The following is a 26,483-nucleotide window of genomic DNA, read 5'->3' as shown; positions in this document are numbered from 1 at the left end:
GCATATAAATATTCATGCTAAACAAAACTTGATTTGTGTTCTCACTGAAGCAAAAGAATTTTGCTGGGAACTGCTGGGAACAGTCACAGAACAACAAATTAACGGCAAAACTTTACGTAATGCAGATTATAAACTTGGAAACTTCGCTATTTGCACCTGGAAGCATGATTTAAGCATTAAGTTTTTCTGTGATATTCTGTCTGGACTTAACCAGCAGAGAGAAGGCCCTGTGGTTCAAACATAGCCCCAAAAATGTACAGAGTGAGTGTTATTTAATGAAATACCTAGCAAATAATATAGCTTCTTCTGTATCCAGACAAAAAAGTGGAGGAAAACTTAATTTTATATGGATGTTTGTTTGTTTGTTTGAAGTGTAAATAACTTTGAATGTTTATTTCAGGGATTTTTTTTTTGAGCTTGTTTTTGTGATGTGCCTCCTGTAAATGTTTGTTTCAGCAAAGAGGAATTTGGTGTGTTTAGTTTTCTGTTTAAAGACTCTCTTCTGTCTAAAGACTCCTTTAAAAGACTCTTTCCCTTTATCCTTACAGCCCAGCAGGCCTGGTTACCCCAGCCCAAGATCCAGTGAAGGGTTTTATCCGAGTCCACAGCATATGGTACAGCCAAATCACTACCAGGTATTAAATTTAAATACTCCGCGTGTTTTCTTTCAAACGTGTAGTCTATAACTCAGTTGCAGCTGGTGGGACTGATTCACTTCTTACACAGTTTAGTTTCATAGAGTTGCGTTAAACATGTTTGGTTTTTTTTGGTTTGTTTTACATAAGAACAAACCCTGAACTGGACCTGGTAGGGTTACTCCAGATGGCAGATACTTTCAAATGTGATGTAGTGCTCAAATTCCTAAAAACTAAAGTGAAGTGCATTAGACATTTTCATATTTACTGAAGGAATATAATATCCATGTTAGCATTTTTCCAAGCTATGAAATTACTTGTGTTGTAAATTGCAGCGATTAGCTGCCACGCTTTCCTTGGGTTTCTTGATACTCTACTCCCTGATGGTTCTCTGGATTTTTTTATTTTCTGCTAGCTGATAGCCTCCTTTGGGTATTCTTGGGCTTGTTCAAATCAACATCCACATACAACAGACTCAGTCGAGGTCCTTTTTCCCGTGGAGGGGGGGAGGTTTTCCTTGTTTTTATTGGAATGCTTCAGGCTCATTAAAACTACTTTGATTTTTCTGTGGGGAAGTTCTCAGGCTGTGCAGCTAGGCACAGTAATTACATGCAATCACTCCAGGCTTAAGCTTGTCATATGCACGGGGGGTACATGTTTGTATGGCTCCACAGGGTGATGTGTGCATGGCTCCTATTAACTTGAACATGAGTTCTGCGTGTGTAGGTCTTATAAATGTATCGATACGGTTGGTTTTGTTCATCAGAGGACTTTGATCGTTGTGACTACAGAGGTTGAAACATATTTTCTAATGCTGCTGTTTGGGTAGGCTTCCTGACATAGTACAAGTCTTAGAGAAAGAGTTTTTATCATATTGTGTCTTGGCTTCCTTTTTCTGCTGTTGTTTCTTCTCCTCCTTCCTTGCAGTGACTACTGGAATTGAGTCCCTTCTGCACTCTCATGTTTGCTCCCTTGAGAAAAAAAAAATAAAATCTATTAAATATGGGGAAGTAAGTTTGCTAATATAACACCTTTTGCGTTTTCCCTAAAGGTATCTGGCTACCCTGGTTCTCACGGGATACCAGCCATGGCAGGCAGCATCTATCCAGGGCAGGCTTCTCTCTTGGATCAAACAGATTCCTGGAACCATCGACCTCAGGAAATATCAGTGTGGCAACCAAACATGGAGGTAACGTGAACTAACACACCTGTTGTTGCTCTCTGTACAATAAAGACACTTTTTTATTCTTCAGATACCTCTGGAGATTATTGTAGGAAAATTGAGTATGTTTCTTGGGTGTTTTTTAAGTTGCCTTCTTGGAGTTGGATTGGAGTCATGACTGAATTCAGTTCTTTTTGAACCAAATCCTCTTATGTGAGGTTGGACATAGTGCTTGTACTCTTTACACAAATTCTTGATGAAGTGACTGCTACTTAGCATCTTAACTAAGACATTGAGACTAAACGAGTGATTATAGGTATCCTGAGTTTGTTAGAAGAAAGCTTTACTGAAACTTAGTGGTGTTAAGAGGGGAGGAAAAATTCATATTAAAATTTGTTATATCGTTACCTACTTAAAAACACCTCTCATGGAAGATACCCAGTATAGAAATTGTACTCAAAGATTCTCTGTAATTTATCAGGCACAGAAAATGAAATGGTCTGCAAAACTGTTCTTGAGCTGTATTCTTGGTAGACGCTTTTCAGCCTCTCACAATTGCATATAGCTGCAAGGAATATGAAATTATTCCCCCCTTTAACCTTCTGCCATTTTATTCCATTCTCCTCCAATATTTTATATGTTTTTCATTCCATTTTATCCTTCCACAAAGATTCACTTTTTGCAGTTTCTGTCTTAAATCCATTTGCACTCTCTAAGCAGTGTTCTGTTCTTTGTGCCTCTGGTAGATCTTTAAGTGAGAGCTGAGGTTTACACCCAAAATACAGTAGAGCAGATAGGCGTGCGAGCCTTCAGTTTGCCTCAGGTAACTCTTGGTAGATTTGGTCGTATTTTCTGCCATTACAGCTTGCTGCCATGCTGTTGTTATTCCTGCTGTATATAGTTGAGATATTGCATATTGAGGCTCAAGGCACACACAAAAACCTGTTCAAAAATTCATTAAAGGTGTTTTCGTGACATGATTTACCCGTCAGCTGAAACAGAAAAGGGTATTTGGTTTGGGTAAAATACGTATCCTGCAGCTTTAACAACTGGATAGTTGCATTATTGCATGAGAAAAGGAAATTGATAATTGTTATTGTTGTCCAACTTGAAGTGCAACATATGAAGTGACAACATTATTGAAAAATAAAACAGGATTTTTCAAATCTTTTGGGTTCCAGTGATTAGGAGCAAGGCAAATAAAATGTTTGCAGCTGGAAAGAGATTCTTCTGATGACCTGCTTCAGTTTATAAGCAGATCGAGGAACTCTGCTTGATTGCTATTGTGCACTGGGGCTTTTAAAAATCCACTCTTTTATAAGCTCAGTAAGTTCTTGCAGCTGTTTTCACAAATTATCAGTGGTTTTGAGATTGCATAAACCTACCTCTGTTTTGTAGGATTCAGGCACTTTGGACATACGAGGAATGGGGCAGGTTCTACCCACACATCTCATGGAGGAGAGGTTGATACGACAACAACAAGAGATGGAAGAAGATCAACGCTGGCTTGAAAAGGAGGAGCGATTCCTGGTAAAATTTTGTTTTGTGGTGCTTCTTAACTCTTTTTGTTGCAGCTTGCTAAAACTGATCGCTTCCATTAAATGAGAATATTAATGAACACAGGAGTCGGTTCCAAAATGCAGGTTTGGAAGAAATTCTTAATTGAAGTGTTCAGCTAGGAAGTGTGACCTCTCCTACAGGTGCCTCAAACAGCTGTTGTTTTTTTTAGTGAGTCTCACTTGATGCAGTCAAGTATTGATGTGTGAAAAGTTGTGGGTTCTGTGGCCATCTGCAGATTGCCTGTTTATTCTTAAGGATATCGATCTGTGCACACTCTGCCCCTAAAAAAGGGATAACCTTCAGCCATCTAGCAACCCTGACTGTGACTAGACTTGCAAGCAGTCTTGCACCAAAGGAATAAAGAGACACATCAGTGGGAAGAAATAATTTAAAAAGAGAGCTCTGTGAGGTGGGGGGAAAAGCTCTGAGCATCGCCAGGAAAAAGAAGAAGAAATGCTTTGGTAATGGCATCTACTGTTGCTGTTTCTCTGCAGTTCCAGGTTTTCTTGTTGTCAGAGCCACTCATTTCTGAGTTCAATTCTGACTTCTTTATTATAAAAATTCAAGTTCAGTGTTAAAATTCAAGACTGTTGGCTACAGATGCAGCAGAAGATGCTGGTAGCATTTTACCCAGAATAGGCTCGTGCTGGGGAGCCTCACTTGGCAGGTGAATAAATTGCAGTGGTGTGATATGGATTGTGACAAATACCAGTCCTATGTTTGGTCATAAGTGTATTTCAAGGAACCCTTTGTTTTTGAAGCTGGGTATGTAGGTACAAAACATGTTTGTATAAGTGCAGGTGTGCTAGGTTTGTTAGGGGAGGTAAGTTTAAATAAGCTTGCTGTGTATTTAAAGATGATGATGACAGGAGACAGTTTCTCTAAGAGTTTTCTGCACTGTCCAGAGCAGACCTCCAGGGAAGCCTTTGCTGTACAGATGGATTATTTGTAGCTTGGACATCAAAGTTCGCTGGCAGTGGTTGTCCCACAGAGCTTGAAAAAATGTCTTTTAGGGATATCGAAGCCACTACATTGAGTTCCTTGCGAATAAGCATTTATGCTTTATTCTACAGGAAGCCAGTGGGAGGGAATGCAGAGCAGATCTTGCGTGTAGGCAGCGTTACTGAGACCTAGCTCCTGGCCAGCTGAATAACCTTACTCTGTCAGGGTTTTAGGTAGATGCAGTATCCAGAACCATTGACAAGAAAGGGTGTAAATCTCTACTTGCTGTTGAGAGTTACTGGTGATGCCCACATGCCCATTTCATGTTCTAGCCACCATCCAAATTGTGCTAGAGTTAAGACGTTGCTTTTGGTTAACAGCTTGCTTTTGACTTACTTCTCTGCACGTACATGTGGGAATTTGCATCTTGCCATTGGATGATAGCAGAGAAACCACTGCACCCACATTGCTTTGTCCAATTAATTACGAGCTTGAAGAGAGGGAGGGGAAAGGAAAATTTCTTGCCTAATTTAGGCATTAGCTTTTCCAGTCTCAAGCAGCTCCGATTGCTTAGGACTTTCGCAAGCTTAGTAAGTCAAATTGTGGATGCAAACTTAAAACATTGTCAAGAGCTTCTTGAGGGATTAATATTTTGCTCCTGAGGATGCCTTTTAATGGCATGCCTCTGAGAAGGAGGCAGTTGTGACTTCGGCGGTGGCGCTAGGTTATGTGGGACCTTCCTGTTCTGCAGGATAGGTGATAATTAATCGTAGCATTAATTCTGCTTTGGGTCAGCCTCAGGACCAGCAGGATGTTCACCGTGCCCCAGATTGCTGCCTGAGGAGGGACTCAGTGATTTTTCTTTTGACCTCTAATAGTCTTTACTGCTGGAGAGACACCGTCACTGCTGCCACATCCTGCTTAGAGGGAACTTGTGAGCAGTTCTACAGCTCTGCAGTTTGCCAGAGCTGAATTTGGTTGATACAAACCTTAGTTAAAAAGGCAAAAAGCAGAGAAAGATTGAGAGGAAGTAAACGTGAACTTAAAAATGGCCAAAACGAGGAATTGGAATTCGTAAACCCATGACACATTTACACACTGTCAAAAGCTGAGCAAGCTACCACGATAGACACAGGGTGTGTTTGAACCCATAGCATGACACATGTCAGAGGAAGCTTCATTTTATAGGTGGGTATTTCCTGAAAAAGGAGCATGTGTTTCTAGGGTTAGCCCTGAAGAAATGAAGATGGCAGAAAAGATGCTGAGGGGAGGCACTCCCAGAGGCCTTGCACTTTTCCTGAAGAATATCCAGAGTTTATACAGGAGAGTCCAAACTACATACAGTGTAGAAATATTTATATTATAAACACTAAATATATGTTTCCTTGTCCCATGTCCTTTTTCTCTCAGGAGAAGGGACTTCTCTAACTGTGCTCCAGGTGATTGAAGGAGGAGAGCAACTTGTGCTCTCAAAATCGTTGTCATGTCTCTCGCTTGCTTTTCCTGCTTTCTGCAGGAAAACTGACCTTTAGATTTCGGTCACGTTGTTTGGCTGAAGCGTGGCCCTCCCTTCCCTGCTATAGGTTTCAGAAGAATATTTTTCCCTTTGAGCACAGAGAACAATAGAGAGAGGAGAGCCAGAATTTAATTTTTAACTTATGCAACTGCAGCCTAGTGCACTGAGTTTAAACTGACTGCTTTCAAAAGCAGCCCCTATTTACACAGCCCTCAGACTCCTACAATGTATCGCACTTCTACTACTGAGAATTGGACTCTCAGAGGGGTAAGTGCAAGTCATTTAATGTGAGACATTGCACGGAGAAGAAAAAGCCTCGCTGGGGTTTCTGTTAGTACAGTTTTTATTTCCCTAGAGTAGCAGCAACACGCTCGTGACCCAAAATTTATTGCTGCTTCTACAAAGAGAAAATCCAACTCAAAGCATGTTAGCACAAGTACAAACGGCGCTGGTGCCGTGTGTGCTAGAAGAGAGACCCCAGATGAAGAACAAAATCGCAGCGGCATTGAAATGGAAATGTAGCAGTCTTCAGAGAGGATGTTATCTGTGTAAGCAGTTTGTCTGAAACTGGTCCTTTGAGAACACACAACCAGTCAGTACTTGAGAGGAGACAGAAATGTTTGCAAGCTGCAGTCTTAAACGGAATCCAAAATGCTGAGATCCTGCTGGAAAAAGAGAAAACAAACATCGCTCTTCATGGGAAGCTCCTGAATACAAATAAATCTGTTGTGTAAAAACTGAGGCATAAAGAACTTCTTAAATTGAGGCAAATTTATTCACTGGGAGGTAAGAAGAGAATAGGGAAGGTGGGGAGGGTTGTCGTCTTCAGGACTAGACCCCATCCCATCCCCTGATACAGCAGGGATGTTGCACACTAGGTGTTTAAAGGACACGGATGAAACCTGCAATTTTTCATGCTGTCCTGGCAGAAGTGCCTCTAGGAAGGAGACAGAAATCTGTGAGTTGTGTTTGAGGAAGTCGAAGCAAAGAGGAAGCGTTGCAGCACTTCACCCGTGGCGCAGGCAGCCACGGAAGACGCTGATTGTGTATGGCAGGCAGCTGCCACATAAACGCGTTGCATCAAACAGGTGGGACACTGCTCATCCTTCAGGGCAAGGAATCTTGCTGTACACTTCTTTAGGTGCTGCAGTCCACAAGATTTTCACTCGTTTTTATCCTGGGATGTTTGGGTGGTTACCTCATTCCCATGGGAAGTATCACAAGAAGTACACGAAGCTCTCATTCTGCATTTTCCTATCACTTCTCAGCCATCTGGGTAGTTCCACTCTAAAAAAAAATAAATAAGAAAATACACAAAGATTGATCAAGGTTTTACTCTTACGTAGTGCAATGCATGTAGAAGCTGAATGAGCAGCCTCCACCCCTAAAAGCAGAGCTCCACGATCACAAATAGCCCGACAGCTCGCTGTAACTAAAAGGTTTGGCCCGTTACCCTGCAGTCTGGCACGCATCCTGAGATACTTGCACTTCATCTCGAGCCTGCTGGCTTCCCTTTGTAGTGTGTGTGCACAGAAAATCAGGATCGAAGGACTGAAATACTCCATCAGGGCCAGGGTATGTAAATGTTGATCTTCCAGCCCCGATCTCATGTGTAGAAGGAATTTAAAAGCAAATCAGTTAATTCATTGAGTTAAAATAATTTCTTAAAGGCCCTCTGAGGGGGCCTTAAAGGCCTACTTTGATTTTGGGGTCTTGGCAGAAGTTGGGAACTGCCAGAAACTATCCTGATTTTTTTTTTAAATTGCTTCTAGAAGAGCACATCTTCTGTATTTTAAGACAGAGTTTGGCCCCAAAGGGGAATCCGTCCACAACCACAGTTAAGAAAACCCATGGTGGAGGTGATGCCATGCTTAGCAGAAGTTGTGGGACAGAAATCGTCACGCTGTTACCTTCTCAAGGTGACCTCCTAAGTACAACAGTGTAGGGAAATTTGTGGGTTTTATGCTGTAACTTCTTGCCCTGTAGCTGGCCGTCTCTGAACGTTTTGCAGAGGACTTTCCTTCTTTTGGGACATCTTCATGAATTCCTTCCCCGTTTAAACTTAATTTCCAGCTTGAACCTTTCTGTTGCAGTTGTATTTATGCTACGTGGTGTCGTTTTTAATTATATAAAATAAAGATGCATTTTCACACTCCTTTTAGTGACTCCACAGCAGAGAGAGCAGTGTTGTGCTGAGAAATGTAGAGCTCTTTCCTGCGATGTTTGGAAGAAATAACTCGCATAGTTTCCTTATCGTGCTTGGTTTTGTTTTTTTTTTCTGAAATTCCCACATAGTTGTGGTTTTCGTATTGGTCCTGTTCTGACACTGAGAACGGCAATTCAAGCATAATTGATGTGAACTGTTGCTAAAATAAGATTTTAATTTTTAGCCTGAGAAAATCCCACCGAGATGTTACAGTTCGGCATGTCTTGAGAGCGCCAAGACATACATGGTCCTTTTATTAGTGAGTGACCGGGAATTCGGGAAATAAAATAGATTTTGTTCCAGTTTGTCAACATATGCATCCTGTCTGAAAAGTCCTCCTAAAGTTTCCAGAGATTTCAGATAGCAGATTTTTTTATTAGGAAAAGAAATTCATTTACTTCTCCAGGACTTTGATTTTCTGCAAGATTTTGATAAAAATCCAACCAGGAATATATATCTGTAATGGCTACAATAGTAAGTAGAAAAGACGTTGCTTAAACTTGCATTTTAGTCTGGTAAAGCTCGCACCAAAAAGAAATAAAAAGCAAAGTCTGTGTGTTTGAGCAGCCCCATCATACGGTGAGTACGAAACACATCTGAGGATGACTCGTCATCACGGTCAGTCACTGTACTAAAAAATATCCTCGCAAGTGAGAAACATTTTCAGAAAAATCTGCAATCGTAAATCACCCATTTCCCAAAGGCTTCATGCTCTGAAATGAAGAGACAACACGAGCATTAAGCAGGGTGCTTCTAGGCACGGCTTGCTAACAAGTCTTACCTGTTACATTCAATTTTGGGGGCTTCACGGCCAAAATTACAGCCTGATTTTTCCCCTGACATGTCACATACACACCTGGGAGCACCGCTTGTGCTCCAACAAGGTTAAGAAATGCAGAAAAATAAATGGATAAAGCACGGAACAGGTGAATTTTGGTGTGGGGCTTATTTGTTGCATGAAACATAGCTGGGAGAGCTCAGTTGTGCAGTGGCACAAACTGCTCACGGACCCATTGGCACTCGGTATCTTCATTTTCAGGTTCTTGGAGGTGCCTGGGCAACTTCATGGCTTTGTTTGCCAAGGGCTAGTCCAACAGAATTTTGTTAATCCTGCTTTTAATAATAATTTCTGTGTATTTACGCCCTTCTCGTGCAACAATTCTTAGACTGCAGCCAGGTGTTCGTGTGTGCAATGTCCTGAAGGTCGCTCACATGCTGCACGTTGGCTGCTGGTGGTGCCGTGGGTTGTAGGACAAGGAGGGGAGAAGACTCACTGTGTCTGTAAATTTAACTTCTCCTGCTAATACTGGAAAGAAAGGTGTTATTTGGGCTCATGTGCACATTGTGCTTCTGAATCTTCTTTCGGGCACATCTCTGGCTAGAAATGGAAGTGATAAATTGTGAGCATCAGTGCGATAGAAATTCAGTCGTGTGCTTAGATAATATTTAGCTAAAAAATACCACGAGAATCACAGTCACTTGATATGTACCGGAGTATCTAACATCTGTATCAAATCAGAATTTCGTTATAAAAAGTTCTTCATCATCATCAAGGAAATAAACTGAAGCTTCACCCATGTAGGTCTCGCTATAAAAGTACCACAAATTCTCAGAGAAACATGGAGCAGGTTGCTCGTTTTTGTCCTGTTGGTTCTTCATGCCCAAGAAGGGGTTAAATACTTCCCTGTCTAATTTTGTTTCCCTATTTTTAATCTCAAGCTCTTTCAGGCAGCGACCCTCTCTGACTGTGCCTTGCTCCATCTGGGAAGGACTGAATGAAAACCCCAAGAATAAGCCCTTGCTGCAGGCTGCCGGCACAAAACGAGTGTTTTAATGATAAGAGATCAACGTTAGCACGTTGATCTGCCTCCCCTGATGGCTTTTAGGGTTTTTTAGGAGGATATGGGAATTGGAATCATTCTTTGGTGCTTTTAGAAAGAAGGAAGGGAAGGGATCGTGAGTAGCATTACCTTGTAAAACAATCAGGCCCCGTGTTTCTTAAAGGAGATAAAGCAGAAATTCATTTGTTTGTCACTTAATTGTGGAGACCAGTGCATCTGGGCACCTTTATTAGACCTCTGTGCCCAAAAGCAACGTTTAAAGAGCTCCAGCAACTGGCCCCGGTCGCAGGCTCGGCGAGGCAGCCAAGTACATCTCAGCCTTCCCGAGCTGGAAACGGGAATTAATGCGCAGCGCTCCTCATCCTGGGGCTGAAATCGTGCTGTGGGGAGGAAAACGAGCCCCAAACCCAACGTTTGCCTTTGGGAAAATGGAAACGCAGGTTTCCAGTGTTGTGTTGGGGAAACGGTACCGTCACTGCTTAAAAAAAGCCTTTTTTACACGTGTGCTGAGAAGCAGTCCAGAAGCCCACCGGGCGTTTTGGTAGCTGTAGCATGGTAGGGAGGGGAATTAAATGACATCTGGATATGTCAGCATAACATTTTTGACGTTATTTGCTTGTTTTTAAGACGGTTTTGAGCCCAGGTTGTGTGACTCTGCAAGCAGAGCAGTGAAATTGTGACTTCTCCTTGCAGAAACCCGACGTGCGGCTCTCCCGGGGCAGCATCGACCGCGAGGACGGAGGTCTCCAGGGCCCTGTAAGTGCTTGTGGGATCTCCTCGGCTCCCAGCCCTTCTTCCAGCTTCCTGGTAGTACACGCTGTGCAGTCGTGACTGTGGGAGATGACTGAGAGGCTTTGCTCAATGTTTCCACTGCTCTTACACGCTGCTCCAGCTTTCCAAGAAGCTCAGCTTCTGCGGGAACAGCAGCCGAGGCGGAGCTCCTCGTGCAGCACTTGGGAGGATTTTGGGGGGTTGGTTTTGGCCCCTCGAAGCTGCCGTGGAAGCAAATGCTTCTGCAGAGATGTCGCAGTGATTTTCAAAAAGCTTCTGCGGTGCCTAATTGGGCCTGGGCGTTTTAAAACCCTCAATGGTTTTCTGAAACTCCCATCGACAGGAAGCCGGGGGAAAATAACTTCAGCAGTTGTTTAAATATCTGAAGGGTTTTCTTACCAGGAATGTAAATGTTGCTGTTGTATTACCCGGGAATCTGTGTAGGGTAACTGACCCGCTCTGAAACAAATGGAGCAAACCCCACAGCCATCCATTTCTTGTCAGACAGCAGCTGCAGCTGTGCTGTTCTTCCTTCCTGGCTTCACTGCTGTGTATTTAACTAAAAACATCTCCCCGGTGGTTGAACTGCCATCAGACCCTCTGAATCACGCAGCTAGGACAGGGGATCAGGCCAGGGAGTGTTACTGATAGAAACCTGGCGCTTCCTCCCTTGTTGGTGTCCAGGGATCACCTTCAAAGCATTGGAAGTCAGCATTTAAAATCCACTTTCCTCGATCATTTGGGATGCAATCCCAGAGGCGTCGCATGGCCTCCGTCCTGCCAGAGGGCTGATCAAACTCCTCGCCGCTTCCTCAAAGCACAGCTCCTTTGGGCAGGCTGCTTTCTCTGACCCTCATTTCAGCTTTGACCGCCTGGGGTTAGGTTGAAAAATCCAACCCCCCGATCCCAAACTGCTTGTAGGATATGTTCCAGGTTCCCAGGTGAGGTGGGGCACTTCCCACTTGAAGGAGCGGGAAGAAAAACGTGCTGGTTGCCCAAATGGGTTTTACAAGAGGCTCTTTATTCAGTCCCAGAGTTTGAGTTTGCATTCTTGGAGTTCTTAATACATTTAAAGCATTTAATACGCTTAAAACGCAACTCTGACTTCGTTTGCAGCGGGAAATGCCTGGTGCTTCTCTGAGTCAATCTCAGTTTCTCATCGGGAGGATGAGAAATAAGGAGGCATTCGTAGGAGAGCTTCGGTTAAACAATCACCCGGCATTAATTACGCAGAGGTTTCTGTGGCAGGATCCCGATCACCGAGGTGTCACTGCAGTCCTCCCACCGAGTGCCTTTTTGGTAGGTGAGGCATGGTGGTAGCTGGAACGGGCGTGAGCTTGGCTGTATGACCGCTCACATTTCTTTCAACGCATCTTTTTAATAATTTTCTGGAAAGAAAAGTGCACAAACTTCCTCTTTCCACCCCTGTCTTCCCCCCAGTGGGATTCAGAGACGTGGTAACAGCAGGAGAGTGTCAGGACTCAGGAGCTTTGATTCCTCCTCCTGCTAGAATATCATTTCTAAAACCTGTGAGAACTGCTTAGCATCTTCCTTAGGAGTCCTCCCCACGCAATATATTTCTGTGGGACCCGACACCCTGAACGTTTTCCTTCTGGCCACAGTTTTCCACAGCAACCTGCTAGAAACGAGCTAGAAGTGGAGTTAGCGTGGGAATCCTCAGTCCATGCAGTTAAAATTGGGAAAAAAAAAAAGTTTTGAGCAGCTGAAAAGAGGCCTCAGGAAGTGCTGGGCAGCCCTAACCGCAGAAGCCTTGGCAGATCCGCCTGCAATTTTTAAAACCCTGACGTTAATTTCTAAAAACGCCAGGCCAAAGCTTTGAATAAATGCTGAACTAACACGGTGAGTGTCCTTCAGGTTTGTTAACGAGATGTTGATCCTGTTAGCAAGATGTGAGGATCTCAGGTCGGTTCAGAGGATCTCCTGCAGACCTTCTGCACTCTGTTGGGCAAGGAAGGGGCTTGGTTTGTCCAGCTGTGGTTGTGTTAGTGCTGGAAGGAGGCAGCTACGAAGTTGGAAGCTGAGGAATAGTGGGGGTGCTGTTGCTGCCCCCGTCACCTGGGTGTGTTTCTGAAAAGAGAGAACGTGGGAGATTCAAAAACGGTGCTTAAATGATCAGAAAAGTGAATTAACATTTTTAGGCAGTGATTTATGATAGCATTATCCAGAGCTGAAGTCAAACCAAAGCAGCTCCTGTGTTTTCACACCACTAAAAGGGAGCTCTAGGATTTTTTATTTAACATGGTGAAAAAGCAGCTTCCCTAGGTTTGATGCAAAGAGCTGTTCTGGCTTTGCAGAAAACAGCCTTTATTTTATAAACCAATGCCTTCTTGAAATGTTTTCCTGCTGGGCATGTTAAATTCTAACTGCCTTCAGTGTCTTACTTTGCAATGGAAACTCCTTTTTACAGATACGCGTGCATAAAATGTGACTGTAACATTTTTGTGTGTTTTTTTTTTAATGTGGCAAGTTTTGCACAAGGTATTAATTTGCTTGTGACCAAACAGATTTTCATCTTTCTTGGCCTGGAGGTTGTATAAGCATAATTCCCGAGGAAATTCACTTGAATCTATCCGTAAATACTTCCAAATGAATAAGCAAATTGACCTTGATTAAGAGCTTCACAGCTCAGAAGTTTGATCCCTGAATGGAGAGCAAAAGATAGCGTGAATATGGCACCACATTTGATTCATAGTGAGGGATAAACTGTCACACACAGGCCAGGGCTGCTGTGGGTACTACAACATAAATGAAAATCCTTTCCTTACTGTGTAAATAATGTAATTAGGAGATGATGGTGAATATGGACGTGTTTTTAACTGAGAAATGGGCTGAGAACTGGCTGTTTCCAGGTGGTTACGGTTCTGCTAGTGAAATGGTGAGCGCTGTGCTAACTGCTATAAATGTGTGCTTTATTTTGTAGGCTGGTAACCAGCACATATATCAGCCTGTGGGGAAACCAGGTAAGCAGTCAAATCCTACCACGTCGCCTTGAATCCTGGATTACAGGTCTTGTAGCAGCAGTAGTCAACAAAGGTGCTTTCCAGTATTTCCATACAAGGTTGGATTCGATTCCAGAGAACTCCACAGAGGTGTTTCGGTGCTGGCAGTGCTTAAATTCCCAGAGATGTAGTCAGCAACTCCAGGGAGGTGTTCGAACAGCTGGGGAGTCTAGAGGAAGCTGAATCACCGTGTAGGACTCCACTGTGGGTGGAGTTGAGACATGCAAAGCACAGGTAGACAACTAAATTTAGGTTTCTCTGTCTTGAAGTGAGTCAGGCCCAGGGCTTCTGCCAGGAAGAGGCCTGATTGCCCAGACACGCAGCTGGGGCACGAGGTGGTGAGCACCTCTCAGCCCTGGGTTAGGTGTACCGAGTTAGTAAAGCAGGAGTAGCACTTTGTGATGTTGATAGACCAGAATTAAGCAGGTACAGCTGATGCTCTGGTCCTCTAAAATGCAGATTTTCTTCCCCAGATCACACAGCGCCGCCAAAGAAACCTCCCCGGCCCGGAGCCCCCGGCCATTTGGGCAGCCTGGCAAGCCTCAACAGCCCCGTGGACAGCTACAACGAAGGCGTGAAGGTACAGTGCTGGGTAGCACAGGAAAATGAAACTAGCACACGTCTCAGAAAATGAAACGGTGCCCCTCAGAGGTAGTTAGCTGTTCCCCGAGCCCATGGAAAGCAAAAGTGACTGAACTCCCCGAGTAGATGTTGTCGTGCGCTGGCAGCTCTGCAGGGAGTTTATTGCGTGGCTCACATCCTCCAGGACTGCTTCAGCACGTTCCTCACCTAGAATCTTTCCCAGGTGTAGGATCTCGCTCATGTGGACCCAGCCTTGGAGCTCAGCACACCCAGGTTACTCAGGTATTGCCACGGTGTCAGGACCCTCAGTCACGTAGAGGAGAAACATCTGAGCTGCGGTGCCCCAAAAAGCTCTTGTTGCAGCCCCACGACTCCCAAAACCCTGCTGGCTCTGGGGAGCAAGGAAAGAGAGGAAACGGTGTGGTTGGGACTTTCTTACTGTTGTCTTTGTTGTCACATCTCCAGTAAACAGGCGAGCAAACCAGACATGAAATTTTGTGGAGTTGTCTGGCAGAGAGGTGCTGCAGGGCCGTACGAAACCGTGCCCTGTTTCCTCTTGCAGCTGCTGTAAGTGGAACTGGTCCTTAAGAGTGTCAGTGACTCCTAAAATCATGTCTCCAGGTTTTTTTTCCCTGCCTTCGGGACTCGTTTACCTGCCTAATCCGAAACAAGTGACCCCAGGGCCTCCCGAGGGGAACCACTGGAGCTATTTTTGCTATTAGCAATTTCCAGGAGTTAGATACACTGATGGGGGCTTCCCCGTCAGCACTGCCCTACCAGAAATGATGCAGACACACCCCAGTTCCCTTTACAACCTCTGTGCACTCCAGCCCTTTCCTGAGAAGAGAGCAACGTCAGAATTAGGGTGCGGGCTCCTGTAAATACGCTGGGGCCATCCCTGCTCTCCTACGACAGCCAGTTAATAAATAGTGCAGTTCCTCACAGGAAAGCCTCGCGTTAATCAGAGCCCTGCCAAGCCTCGAGCAGAGAACTGGAATCCCTATTCCGGCAGGCACAGATGGAGCTGATGCTGATTTTGAGAAAATTCAGGGAAAAATGCAGTTCCTCTGATCGTGAGGTTCAAAACTTGCCACCAAAGCACCGTGTTTGGCACAGACTGATCTTTCAGCCCCTGCCTGTCTCGCTCTTGCTCACTTTTGTCCTGAGGTTATCTGAATATTTAAGAATCAGCCTAAACAGGCAGCGCGGGCGAGTTCAAGCCAGGTTATTTATTATCAGCTGGTGCCAGTGCTTTTCACGCTGCCAAGCCACAGAAAACGTAAAAAAAGCAGGAGCAGATGTGGCGCTGAATTTGGCTTCTCCAAAAGTTGCTTTCTAACTACTGATACTGGAACGTGAAAAATGTTTTCTGAAACACAGCCTCTTCGCAACAAACCAACCTGAGCAGCCAGAAACATCATCAGCGCGAAGATTTATTTATGCTCCTTCAGTGGAAAAAAAAAAAAGTGCTGGTTTTCTTCTTTTTCCTGGCAGCAATTTCCTGAAATGGGATTGTCACGTGCCCTTTCAAGAAAAAAAAAAGTTCATTAGTTTGGAATAGGTCGTGACTTTGCTCACTGAAGATGTTTTTGGGGTGCATTTCAGTATACTACACGTCCTACAATGCATTTGGAGCGGGCTCTTGGTACTTCCTAACCCCGGCTGCGTTAAAAGGGAGCAGGGTTTCCCAGGAAGCGTGTCCCCCCCCTGCTGCAGAGGCCCTTTCACTGCACTCCCCACTTCGCTGTTTGCCAGCCTGCCTTGCTCCTCTCGAGCTTTGCATGCTCTCTTCCCCACGTGCCGAGCCAAAAGGCGGCGCGGGCGCATGGCCAGCACTTCTCCCCCCTTCAGTTGTCAGCTGGGGGGGCCACGAGCTAACCTGAACGCCTGCCGTCCCCCTTCAGGATCACTTTTGTTGCAGGCTTTTTAACTGGGCTCTTATTGCTGCGCGTGTTTTGGTTTGGGTTTGTGTTTTTTTGTTTTTTGTTTTTTTGTTTTTTTTTTTTTTTTCCTGCTGAGTTTATTAATATTGTTTTTCTCTTTTTTTTTTTTTCCCCTTCTTTCGGTAAATTTCTTTAACCTTCCCCCACCTTCTGCTCAACAATAGCCATGGAGGGTAAGCAGTGCGTGAGCGTGTGTACGTGCCCTGTCCCCCGACGTCTTTGCATGCGACCTCTTGTAACTTCTCGCTCGCTTCATCCAATTCCAATCACGGCCTCTCCCTGCTGATTCAATAATTACCGGGTTCCTTACCCTCAGTTATAGGAAAGAAACTAGTGAACACCTTTGGGGTGTCCCAGCTCTGCTGGTGACACTGGTTTTTGTTAATTTGCCCTGCAAAAAAAAAAAAAAAGGATTTTGGGGGACAAGGGACCTGTTGTAAAAGGGACTTTGTCCATCGGGAGCGAAGCACTGAGATGTGCCCAGTGCTCTGCTCCGCGTTCCTCACCTTATTTTGTTGTTGTGGGGGTCAGACTGGGAGCTCTTCGGAGATTTTTTTGGTAAAATCCCTCATTTCACATGAAGGAAACTTCCTTCAGCCCCAAGGGTGAGTGTGTTCAGCGGGGACAGGGTGGCGGTGGCGAACACCAGCCCTTCCCGGAGCTTGGGAGGTTGCTGAGCCCCATCTGCTGGGGGACACGAGTTTCAACAGCTCCTCTCTGCTTCCAGCTTCAGCCGCAGGAAATCAGCCCCCCTCCCACGGCCAACCTGGACCGCTCCAACGACAAAGTCTACGAGAACGTAACGGGGCTGGTGAAAGCCGTCATCGAGATGTCCAGCAAAATCCAGCCGGCCCCGCCGGAGGAGTACGTGCCCATGGTAAAGGTGAGGAGGAACTTGGGAGATCGGGGCTGGATTTCGCCCCCGAATGACAGAATTGATGGAGGAGAAGCTTTCTGGGAAGTCAAGACACGTTTTGGGGCTGTTTTGTTTCCTTATTTACTTCCTTTTCTCTTCAGGAGGTGGGCTTGGCGCTGAGAACCTTGCTGGCAACGGTGGATGAGACCCTGCCGGTGCTTCCTGCCAGCACCCACAGAGAGGTGGGTACAGCTCACGTGCTGCTCAGTCCCCGTCTGTTTTGGCTCTGTCTTCCCTGCACACACACGTTTGGATGCAGTAGGCACTGTGGACGCTTGGATTTCTTCATGAAATCAAGTTTATTAGAACCTAAGCGCTGTGTGGATGTCAGTTTTTCCAAGTGAAGGTGCTCGCAGTGGGTGAAGGAGCACAGTTGGAATAAAAGCTGTCAGCAGTGCTTACAGCGAATCACAACTGGGGTGCAGGGAGAGCATCTGGGCCTTAATTCTTGGTGCAATTTTAATCTTTGATTAAACAGCTTGCACACAAAGTCATGACACAGGAAACTGAGCACAGCTCGGTGCGGCTGGGAGCTTTGGATGAGAAAATATCCCTTAGAAACCTCGTTTGGGATGAAGAAATGACTGAGATCTGTCAGTGGAGTTGAGGAGAGTCAGGAATAAAACCATTTTCCTCCAAAACCTTGAGCGTGGTAGTGAGAAAGGCAGCAAATCATCCTGTGTAGCAATTCCACGTGGTGGCTCCAGCTCTAAAACGAAACCTCAGAGAGGGTCGAGGGTGCTGTTGCTCTGTCCTAAACGATTTCTGACGATTTCCCCAGCTGACCGAGTCCTCTCGTTGCAGATCGAGATGGCGCAGAAGCTGCTCAACTCGGACTTGGCCGAGCTCATTAACAAGATGAAGCTGGCCCAGCAGTACGTCATGACCAGCCTGCAGCAGGAGTACAAGAAGCAGATGCTGACGGCCGCTCACGCTCTGGCCGTGGACGCCAAAAACTTGCTGGATGTCATCGACCAAGCCCGACTGAAAATGATCAGCCAGTCCAGGCCGCACTAGGAGCACCGAGGGAAGAGTTTCAGCAGGCTGAAGGAATTCTGCTCGCCACAGGCTGACCTTCCACCAGCAGCGAGGATTCACCCGGCGCAGTCCTGGCTTTCCAGTGACTCTTGCTTCAGCTGCCTGGCAGCCGGCGCTTCTCTCCCGCGACAAAAAAAAAAAAAAAAAAGTTGAACCCAGTTTTTTTTTTTAAAGCCGAGCTGGTCTGGGATTGAAGCAGCGGCGTGGGCAGCAGCCGAAGTCTGTACAGAAGGCCCTGGGGGAGCGAGGTTGGGTTTTGCTCCCATCGCGTCGGCCGCGCTTCGCCTCGAGCTGCCGCGGGGTCTCGGAGCCAGAACTGTTCGAGCAGCAGAGCGGGGAAAAAAAAAAAAGAGATCGTGAATAAGAAGAATTCTGGGAAACCTCAGGGCTGAGAATTCTTGCCCGCAGTGTATGAACTATCCAGACTGGAAGTTTTTTGTTTTTTTTTTTTTTTATTAGAACACTTAACGTCGCAATATGCTAATCACAATTTACAGAGAAAGAAAATAAAAAGCTATATTTTCAAGACGTCGGTCGTTTCCGGACAGACTAAAAGCCCTCTTCATCTTCCTGCCTTTTACTTTTACGTGCCCGTGTGATGCGTTTGGTTGGAGCTAGCTGTAGGACACAACTGAAAACTCGTCCCTTTCACCCGAATTAACGTGCCAGTTCTTTTTGTAGCAACGTCGTTTTCCTTGGAAGCAAAAAATGCTGCTTTGTACCAGAGCAACTCAGAGCAGCGTTTCGAGGAGCCCTGTAACCATTCATGCCCCCCGTTTTTATATAATTTATAAAGACAGATTAAAGCCATGTTGAATATTTTAAACCCACTGTAGCTAACTAACCCATCCTTTTGTCTATCTTGCCTGGGAGGAGTTACCGTAGAGCAGCGTGAGTAGATTTTCCTTGGTTTTTCCAGTTATGCCATCGGTTCTGTTAAAATAAAAACCACACTCCCTTTTTGCTGTTGAGGGATATAAATTATTCTCAGGAAGAATATAATGAACTGTACAGTTACTTTGACCTATTAAAAAGGTGTTACCAGTGAGTCTGGCTCTTTTTTTGTGTGTGTGTGTTTACTGGAGAAGCCCTTCCACATCCTGCTTGGAGCCCTCCCTCCCTTTCCCTGACGTTTTGGAAGTTACAGCGAGCAGCCAAGGAAGAAATCAAATATTTTTTAGTCCTCTTCCCTAAAGCAGTTTTATTTCTAAGCACAAGAACAAGTCAGCCAGTGCTACCAGCCATCTAAATGAACCGTTTGTGATTACGGGGTGTCACTTCTTACGTTCCTTTACTTTTAAAATCACTTTTTCTTTGATGGAGGTGGGGGGAGCAGCAGCTGCAGAGTTGTTTCAGAAGCTCTCAGCAGCAATGCAGTTGCAGGATCTGCTGCCACCTGGAGTCCCCCATCAAGACCAGAGCACATTTCCCCAGGTGTCTGCATCTTCCCCACAAAAAGTCCTGGGTTTTGTGAGATGGGGCAGCGTAGTGCTACCACCGTTCATCCAGATACACAACCCTCCAACACAGCTTTTGAGTGTTCCTTTAAACGTACAGAATGCTTTATTATTGCCTTTCATTTAATATTTTGACACACATTTAAAGATAGCCCTTACCTTGACTCACATGCTCAGGATAAGCCCAATTCAAAAGTTTTCATAATACTTTTACATCACTCCATTTGTAAGTTAAACAATTCTCTACACCCACCCTTCAAAGCTGCTTTTTCCTGTGATGCTTTCTTTTTTTTTCCCTGGAAAAGCAAAGCCCTCTGTGCATTTTATACCCCAGGCTTGAAGCTTTGAGTATTGCAAACTTTTTTCATGTACTTCTTAAATTACAGCTATACATGAATAATTACAGCCACTCAGTTTTAGCCAGACTTTAACCAAGCGTTTCAGCCTTTTCCAACGTGTTGAGCTCAACAACTGCCCTCCACAGTTGTACCCTAACTGCTCCTGAGCAGGTTCAGTTGTCTGGTGTTGTGAGCTAGGAATTGGTGGGGTGCAGCAGCATCCCAAAAGGTTGCAGCACAGGGAGCACACCAAGCAGTAACACTTCTAAACCTCAGCACCTCCCATGCTCACTGCAGCTGTGTGCACACCTCTATCTACATGCTGGGACTGCAGTCAGGAGCTGTAACTGGTGCTGTGCTACGCCTCTGCTGCTGCTGGGGATGAAGAACCAACACGGGGAGTAGTTAAACCCTAGCCCTGCATTCAGTGGGAGCAGTTTTGGGGACTGCAGGGAGTGTGAACAACCTTCATCCGCTCCCTTCCAGCATTTAAGAGACAAGCAAACAGTTCAATGCTTCTTTATTACAGGCAGGTACAAAACTAATTAGTCAAAAAGACCAAAGCCCATGTCATCATCAGATTCCTCTGATTCCTCTTTCTTTTCCTCTTCTTTCTTCTCTTCAGCTATAAAAGAAAAAGCAGTATGAATTGGTGCAAAAAATTCTCAAGTCACATGCTGGAGGATTTAACATCAAGAAGCAAAACCTGGACGGTGACAGCTTATTCATCACAGAATGGCCTGGGGTGCGAGGGACCTCGAAGATCATTTAGTTCCAACCCCATGCCACAGGCAGGGACACCTCCCACTGCATCAGCTTGCTCAGGGCATCATCCAACCTGTCCCTGAGCACCTCCAGGGATGGGGCAGCCACAGCTTTTATGGGCAGCCTGTGCCTCTGAGGTAACCCCAGCCCCACGTGCTTAATTCAAACGCTGACTCCAGCCTTATTACTAAGCATGAGGCGTGGTTCTGCTCCCTCCCACCCGCACGCTGCCTCCCAAACCGCCTAAGAACATCTCAGCCCAAGGTTTCACCCAGCAGCTCCCATCCCAGCACCCCACTTACCCGGGGCAGCCCCGCCGCCCGCCGGCGCAGCCCCTCCCGCGGGAGCAGCCGCAGCCGGAGCCCCGCCGCCGGCTCCCACGTTGCAGATGAGGCTGCCTATGTCGATGTTGGCTAAAGCCTGAGGAGAAAAGCGCCCGGCAAGGCCTCGTTAACGCGGGGGCAGCTTCGCTTCACCCCCTCCTAGAGCCCCCTTCCCCATCCACCCCCCGCTTACCTTAGCGAACAGCCCCGGCCAGAAGGGCTCCACGGTGACTCCCGCCGCCTTGATGAGGGCGTTAATTTTGTCCTCCTGCAACGAGGCCGGCGCTGAGGGGACGGTTCCAAGGGAAGGAGGAGGGGGAGGAGGAGGCCGCCGCCGCCATGCCGCGGCCGGCCGCCATCTTGTGGCGCCGGGGCCTTGCACTCACCGTGACGGTGACTTCGTCGTCGTGCAGAATAAGGGCGGAGTAGATGCAGGCGAGCTCGGAGACGGAGGCCATGGTGTGGTGGTGTGGTATCTGGGGGGCGCGGTGCCAGTCGCCGGGGTGGAACGGCCTTAGCTTCGTGTGAAGGACACAGCACCTTGTGCGGCCAGCGAGGAAAGGGCGCCCGCCGCTGAGGGGCGGCTTTATATCAGCGCCCTCAGCCAATCGCAGAGCCGAACAAGGAGATGACAGCGCCGTTAGCCAATCCGAGAGCGGGGAGGAGAGGCGCTCCACCAATCGCGGAGGGGGGGCGGGAGGAGGCGAGGCGGCGGCCATTTCCCGCTGCCCCCCTCACGCGTGAGGGCGGGCTGGGGCTGAGGCGCCGCTCGCCGTCCTGCGCCACGAGGGGTCGCGATTTGGCACTGTTTTGCCTCAAAAACGCATCCAAACCTCGTGGGTGGCACCTAGGTGGCTGGCACCTTAGGGTGACGTTGCTTGCCTGAACGCACGTGTGCAAAAATAAATAAATAAATAAAATAGCGATGTGGAAAGAGCCATTTGTGATCAATTCCCACTTCCCCACTTCGAGGTGACTTTGTAACCTTTGCAAATTCCAGCATTTCCCCCTCTGCTATTTATATGTGATCAACCGATATCCAGGCAAGAGTAAAGTTACTTAAAATATGTATTTTTTTGTAGACTGGTGTTTGCGATCTGTAAATAAAACTTTCAAAATCAAGCTTGAGCAGAATAATTTAAGGATTTGCAAAAAGATAGTGTATCTAGAACCCTAAAATGACAGCGTTCAATACATCTTTTATCCATCCCTTCCTCATAATTCGAAGCATCTCCAAGTTTCACTGGATGAGGATCAGATGCTACTTACTGCTGGAGATGGTGAATGCTGAATGTTGCAGCACTTTGTTTGCAGGTGACCGAAAAATGTAATTTTCAGGCAAATGAACTCACAGATCTAGTTTAGAAGGAAGTTCTTGTGTAGGCTATAGCTATGCTTGAAATATCTGGAAGCAGAAACTGGAGTTTGTTTAAGGGTGTTGGAGTCTCTGAGCAACTCCAACAGCACCTCTGGAAATGTGCAGCTTGTGGAAAGGCTAAAAAAAAGCTGCAGGAGACCCAACCTTATCCAGTAAGAAAGATTCCTCCTAAACACATCCCAGATTATGTTCGTCTATGTGGGAGAGGGAACTGAAGAATGACTTGCTGAAGCAGATGGAAGCAAGAGGAATTATCAATTGCCAATGCAGGAGGACCACCATGAGCCTTTATTGGAACAGCCCACGTGAAGATAGCTAAATAGCTCAGATTATAACTCATGGCTAAAGACACTGCCAGCTGAGAAGCCAAATGATGTTAGATTCAGCATCTGAAAGGTGCCTGCTCCGCTGAAAACATCCTGCGTTGAATAGAAAGTAACTTATTGTACAGGATTTAAATAGTGACTGTAAATCTTTGCTGTCTTCAGCAAAAAATCTAGCTTCACTGAACTTGCAGGTCCTGTGTGTTCAAGGGCTTCTTGTCGGCGATGATCCACAGATTTCATGCTGTTGTACTGAAATTGAACACATTTGTTTGGGGACAGTACTTGGGAGTTTCTGTTGCTTGTGGATAAGAAGACAGGTGAATGACAGGGGCCAGCTTTTTCTATCCTGTTTTCATGGTGAAGGTCTGAGTGGAAATTTGGGCAGACCCTATAGGAGAGAACAGGGACATAGGTAACAGTTCTTAAGCGAAAACCATTTAAAAAACGAAGATGCATTGTTTAAAAATAAAATATTATGACCTGAAATTTAAACGTGACTTTCACATAAACTTAGGTTTCGGTTGATAAAGACATTAATTAGAGGAGATTTGCCCGCATCCTTGCTTCATGGCTGTCTTGCTGCATCTATCGAGTGACACTGAAGTGGCTGATCTGTAGGGGCTCAGAATAAAGTTAAATAAAAAATCAGAAAAAAATACATTTACGTTAAAAAAATATATATATATTTATATATATATATGCTTCTGTGTATTCTACAGTTCTAGGATCCTGAATTACTTCCAGAGTGATGAGTTCCTAGGGCTTGCTCCAGAAAGCCAATGCTCTGATGTAGGGTGATAATGCAATTGTGCTGATAAAGATTTCATCAGATAGCACAGGAGTGTCTTCCTGATAAGCAAAGCAAAGAGGTTGGGTGTGAAAATTTCCTGAGGTGGGTGTTTTACACTTGGAGGACAGTAAAGGGCAGTGGCAGAGATTTGACTGAATACACTTGAGCTCTACTTACCAGCCAGGAAAGCAAAACATCAGGAAGGAGGGGATGAACTTGTTCCAACAAACACTGTTGCAGCTGCTATATATGCATGTGTATATATATGTGTGTATGTATGCATAGATATGTATACATATACACACCATTTAAATTAGAGATAGCTAGGAGTGCTAACACTGGTAAATCATGTCAGTTTTAAAACTGAAAACAGAACTTTACTACTAATATTAATTAAGCAAACACTGTGCTAATAATTCTCACAATTGTTATCATTATAGATTAATGATTGTACTTTATCAGTCATTATTGCTACATATACAAAACATTCAGTCCTTAACACTTCTTCCTAAATTAGATGTGTGTGCACACTGCTACAGAGCTGGTGCTGTACAAAGCACAACTTTGGGTATTGACAGTCATCGAGGTGGCCAAACTCAAGAAGTCCTTACCAAGGAGACCTGAATCTCACATTTTCTTTCTCTTTTCCTGACACTGCTTAACTGTTTTGTTGTTTTTAACCTTTCTGAGCTGATTCTTCCTTTATTAAACAGCCTTTTTCCTGCTCTCAAGTTGCACTTTTTCAATAATAAGTTGACCACAAGTTTAGGGAGGGACTCTTTGTCCCATTACACAGGGAGGGTAATGATAGGGCAAGGGGAATGGCTTTAAGCTAAAAGCGGGTAGGTTTAGGTTAGATATAAGAAAGAAATTCTTCGCTCAGAGGGTGGTGAGGCCCTGGCACAGGCTGCCCAGAGAAGCTGTGGATGCCCCATCCCTGGAGTCGCTCAAGCCCAGGCTGGATGGGGCTTTGGGCAACCTGGGCTGGTGGGAGGTGTCCCTGCCCATGGCAGGGGGTTGGAGCTAGATGGGCTTCGAGGTCCCTTCCAACCCAAACCACTCTGTGATTCTCTGAAGTTACTGATGATCTGGGGGCCTCTTCTTTCAAGGCCTTTGCCATTATCCCACATTCAAACCTCACAGCGGGCGACATCTGCTATCAAGTTCCAGTTCACACAGCAAGCTCTCACACAAGTTGCACAGATCTGACAAACCAGAATTGGGGGCTCAACACCTTTACCCAAAGGGCTGAAGGCTTTCTGCTCCTGAGAGAGGGAAGGAGCTGGCAGTTAATCGGGGTGCCCTGTGCTGGTTGAGGCACATCTGGGTGCTGTTACCCAGGGCAGTTATCCCCCCCGCAACTGTTTTCCAGTGGTGGTCCCAGCTTTTTCTCTGCATGGTATGATTTTGATTTTATAGCTGTACCTACTAGGCTATAGTGACACTGAGGCCAGGGCTTTTTTATTTTTTGGGGGGCAGCCCAAATTTTTTTTTTTTTTTTTTTGGTTGACAAAGCAACTATTCACCATTAAATTGTCTTCTCCAGCTTTGTTCATTAATAGTATCAGTACAGTATCTGCTTTTCCTATCCTCTTTTTGGAAACAACTTGTTCCTTAGCAGATTTTTTTTCTTTGTTTCACCCTTTCTCATAACTGCGTTCAAACCCCAGAAATATTTCCAGGTCTGAGTCCGTGACTATAGTGGGAAGTCCAGCTCAGAAACCTGCCTGGACAGGCTGCTCCTTTGGGCTCACAACAAAGAAAAAACTCTGCTGCTACTTGCAGTGGTGCCAATCAGCACACAGCACATCCCCAATAGGTGGTGCTGCATCTTTTTGATAGTTTTTAATTGCTGTAGTGTTTGCACTGATCACCTACAAAAGTAAGTCCTGCTTGAGTCCTGCTCGAGTCCTTCACCTTTTTTCTGATCTTGTTTTATATTTTCATTGTGCAAAGCAAAAAATATATTTTATTATGAAAAGGACATAGAGTATGTGACAAATCTAGTGTGCACACTCCAAAATAACAGCTTAAAAGTCCGGCCAGTTAAAAGCTGGAATAACGTAAGCTTAAATTCCCTTACAGTCAAGAATCAAATTTACATCTTTCTTCTCTCAGTAACATTTTTTGCCATTGTATCATTATTATATATGACTATCAGGCATTATAAACTGTTTTTTAAATTAATTTATTTTAAAAAGAGAAGGGTTGTGCTTAGTGAGGTCAAAATATGTTCTCTCATAAAAAAAAAAAAAAAAAGCCATATATACTGCCAGTAGCTTATTTGTATATAAAATATTTACTCCCAGTTACCTCTGTTTATATAAACGATTCTTAAAAGCCATTCATAAATGCCACTTTACTTCAAAAATATTAGAAAATGCACAGTTTTCCTCAAACCAGTAATTCCTTCTTTGGGAAATATCAGTTCTAGGAAATTTCAACTTGAAATCCAACAGTTATGATAGGGTATCTATCATAGTTGGTATCTGCCAGTCAATTTTTTCTCTAAATAAACCTGATTTTGAGCATTTCAGCAATTCTTAATAATACTTAGCAATTGTTAATATTAGTTTATCAAGAGCATGTTGAAAAGAATGCTTTTATAGAGCTTTCAAACCAATCTAACCCCGAATCTTTTCAAAAATAGAGGGGGTTTTGTGTGTAAGGGGGAGTGAGAGGGTTGTTTTTTGGTTTTGTTTTTTTGGGGGATGGGGGCGAAATTGCTCATTAACACATCATTAGGTTTCAGTGTGCCCCAAAACATCATTTGGCAGTGACAGAAAGCATGAGAAGTAATGCAAATGACCTGTGTATGCCGTTACTACAAGAACAGGGGAAGACCAGAGCCGTAACTCACCCCAGTAACCCAGAAATCTTGTAGAGAGTGTACAGTAGCATGAGAACAGCCTGCAGGAACACCAGGACTTCTACATGAAAAAAAAAACAACACTGTTTAAATAAAGCTATTTAA

General features: G+C 45.1%; 2 protein-coding genes across 11 annotated transcripts in view; one reads left to right on the top strand and one right to left on the bottom strand.

Annotated features, from left to right (window-relative positions):
• The window catches only part of PTK2 (protein tyrosine kinase 2), a gene marked incomplete at its 3' end in the record, with an annotated part of 191,570 nt that extends 172,390 nt beyond the window's left edge, over window positions 1-19,180 (top strand). For 9 of the 10 annotated variants that reach the window (XM_082755039.1, XM_082755036.1, XM_082755038.1 and 6 more), the window contains 9 exons: window positions 549-635; window positions 1,687-1,824; window positions 3,196-3,327; window positions 10,556-10,618; window positions 13,575-13,614; window positions 14,127-14,233; window positions 16,906-17,061; window positions 17,196-17,276; window positions 17,899-19,180. In XM_082755039.1, the coding sequence (XP_082611165.1) occupies window positions 549-635; window positions 1,687-1,824; window positions 3,196-3,327; window positions 10,556-10,618; window positions 13,575-13,614; window positions 14,127-14,233; window positions 16,906-17,061; window positions 17,196-17,276; window positions 17,899-18,111 (1,017 nt within the window). Of the gene's footprint in view, window positions 1-548; window positions 636-1,686; window positions 1,825-3,195; window positions 3,328-10,555; window positions 10,619-13,574; window positions 13,615-14,126; window positions 14,234-16,905; window positions 17,062-17,195; window positions 17,277-17,898 lie in introns of those variants that run through there. The other variant, XR_014317044.1, reaches the window with a different exon arrangement.
• Window positions 19,181-20,430: 1,250 nt separating this feature from the next.
• On the bottom strand, window positions 20,431-21,571 carry RPLP1 (ribosomal protein lateral stalk subunit P1). Its single transcript, XM_082755043.1, has 4 exons — window positions 21,402-21,571; window positions 21,209-21,283; window positions 20,995-21,112; window positions 20,431-20,552 (listed from the first exon to the last, which is right to left on the bottom strand). The coding sequence occupies exons 1-4, from the start codon at window positions 21,471-21,473 to the stop codon at window positions 20,473-20,475; spliced, it is 345 nt and encodes a 114-aa protein (XP_082611169.1). The 5' UTR covers window positions 21,474-21,571; the 3' UTR covers window positions 20,431-20,472.
• Between the last annotated feature and the right edge of the window lie 4,912 nt (window positions 21,572-26,483).

This window comes from Aythya marila (genome assembly GCF_965140915.1).
Source record: "Aythya marila genome assembly, chromosome: 2".
Taxonomy (NCBI): Eukaryota; Metazoa; Chordata; class Aves; order Anseriformes; family Anatidae; genus Aythya; species Aythya marila.
Note: the sequence above shows the minus strand (reverse complement) of the source record. Positions and strands in the feature narration are given on the sequence as shown.

Bases quoted from the DNA above. Each gene is read 5' to 3' on its own strand.
- RPLP1 (XM_082755043.1), bottom strand. From the start codon at position 21,473: ATGGCCTCCGTCTCCGAGCTCGCCTGCATCTACTCCGCCCTTATTCTG. The intron at 21,113-21,208 runs GTAAGCGGGGGG...TTTTCTCCTCAG, and splicing joins GGCCGGGGCTGTTCGCTAAG to GCTTTAGCCAACATCGACAT. The intron at 20,553-20,994 runs GTAAGTGGGGTG...TTTCTTTTATAG, and splicing joins GGGCGGCGGGGCTGCCCCGG to CTGAAGAGAAGAAAGAAGAG.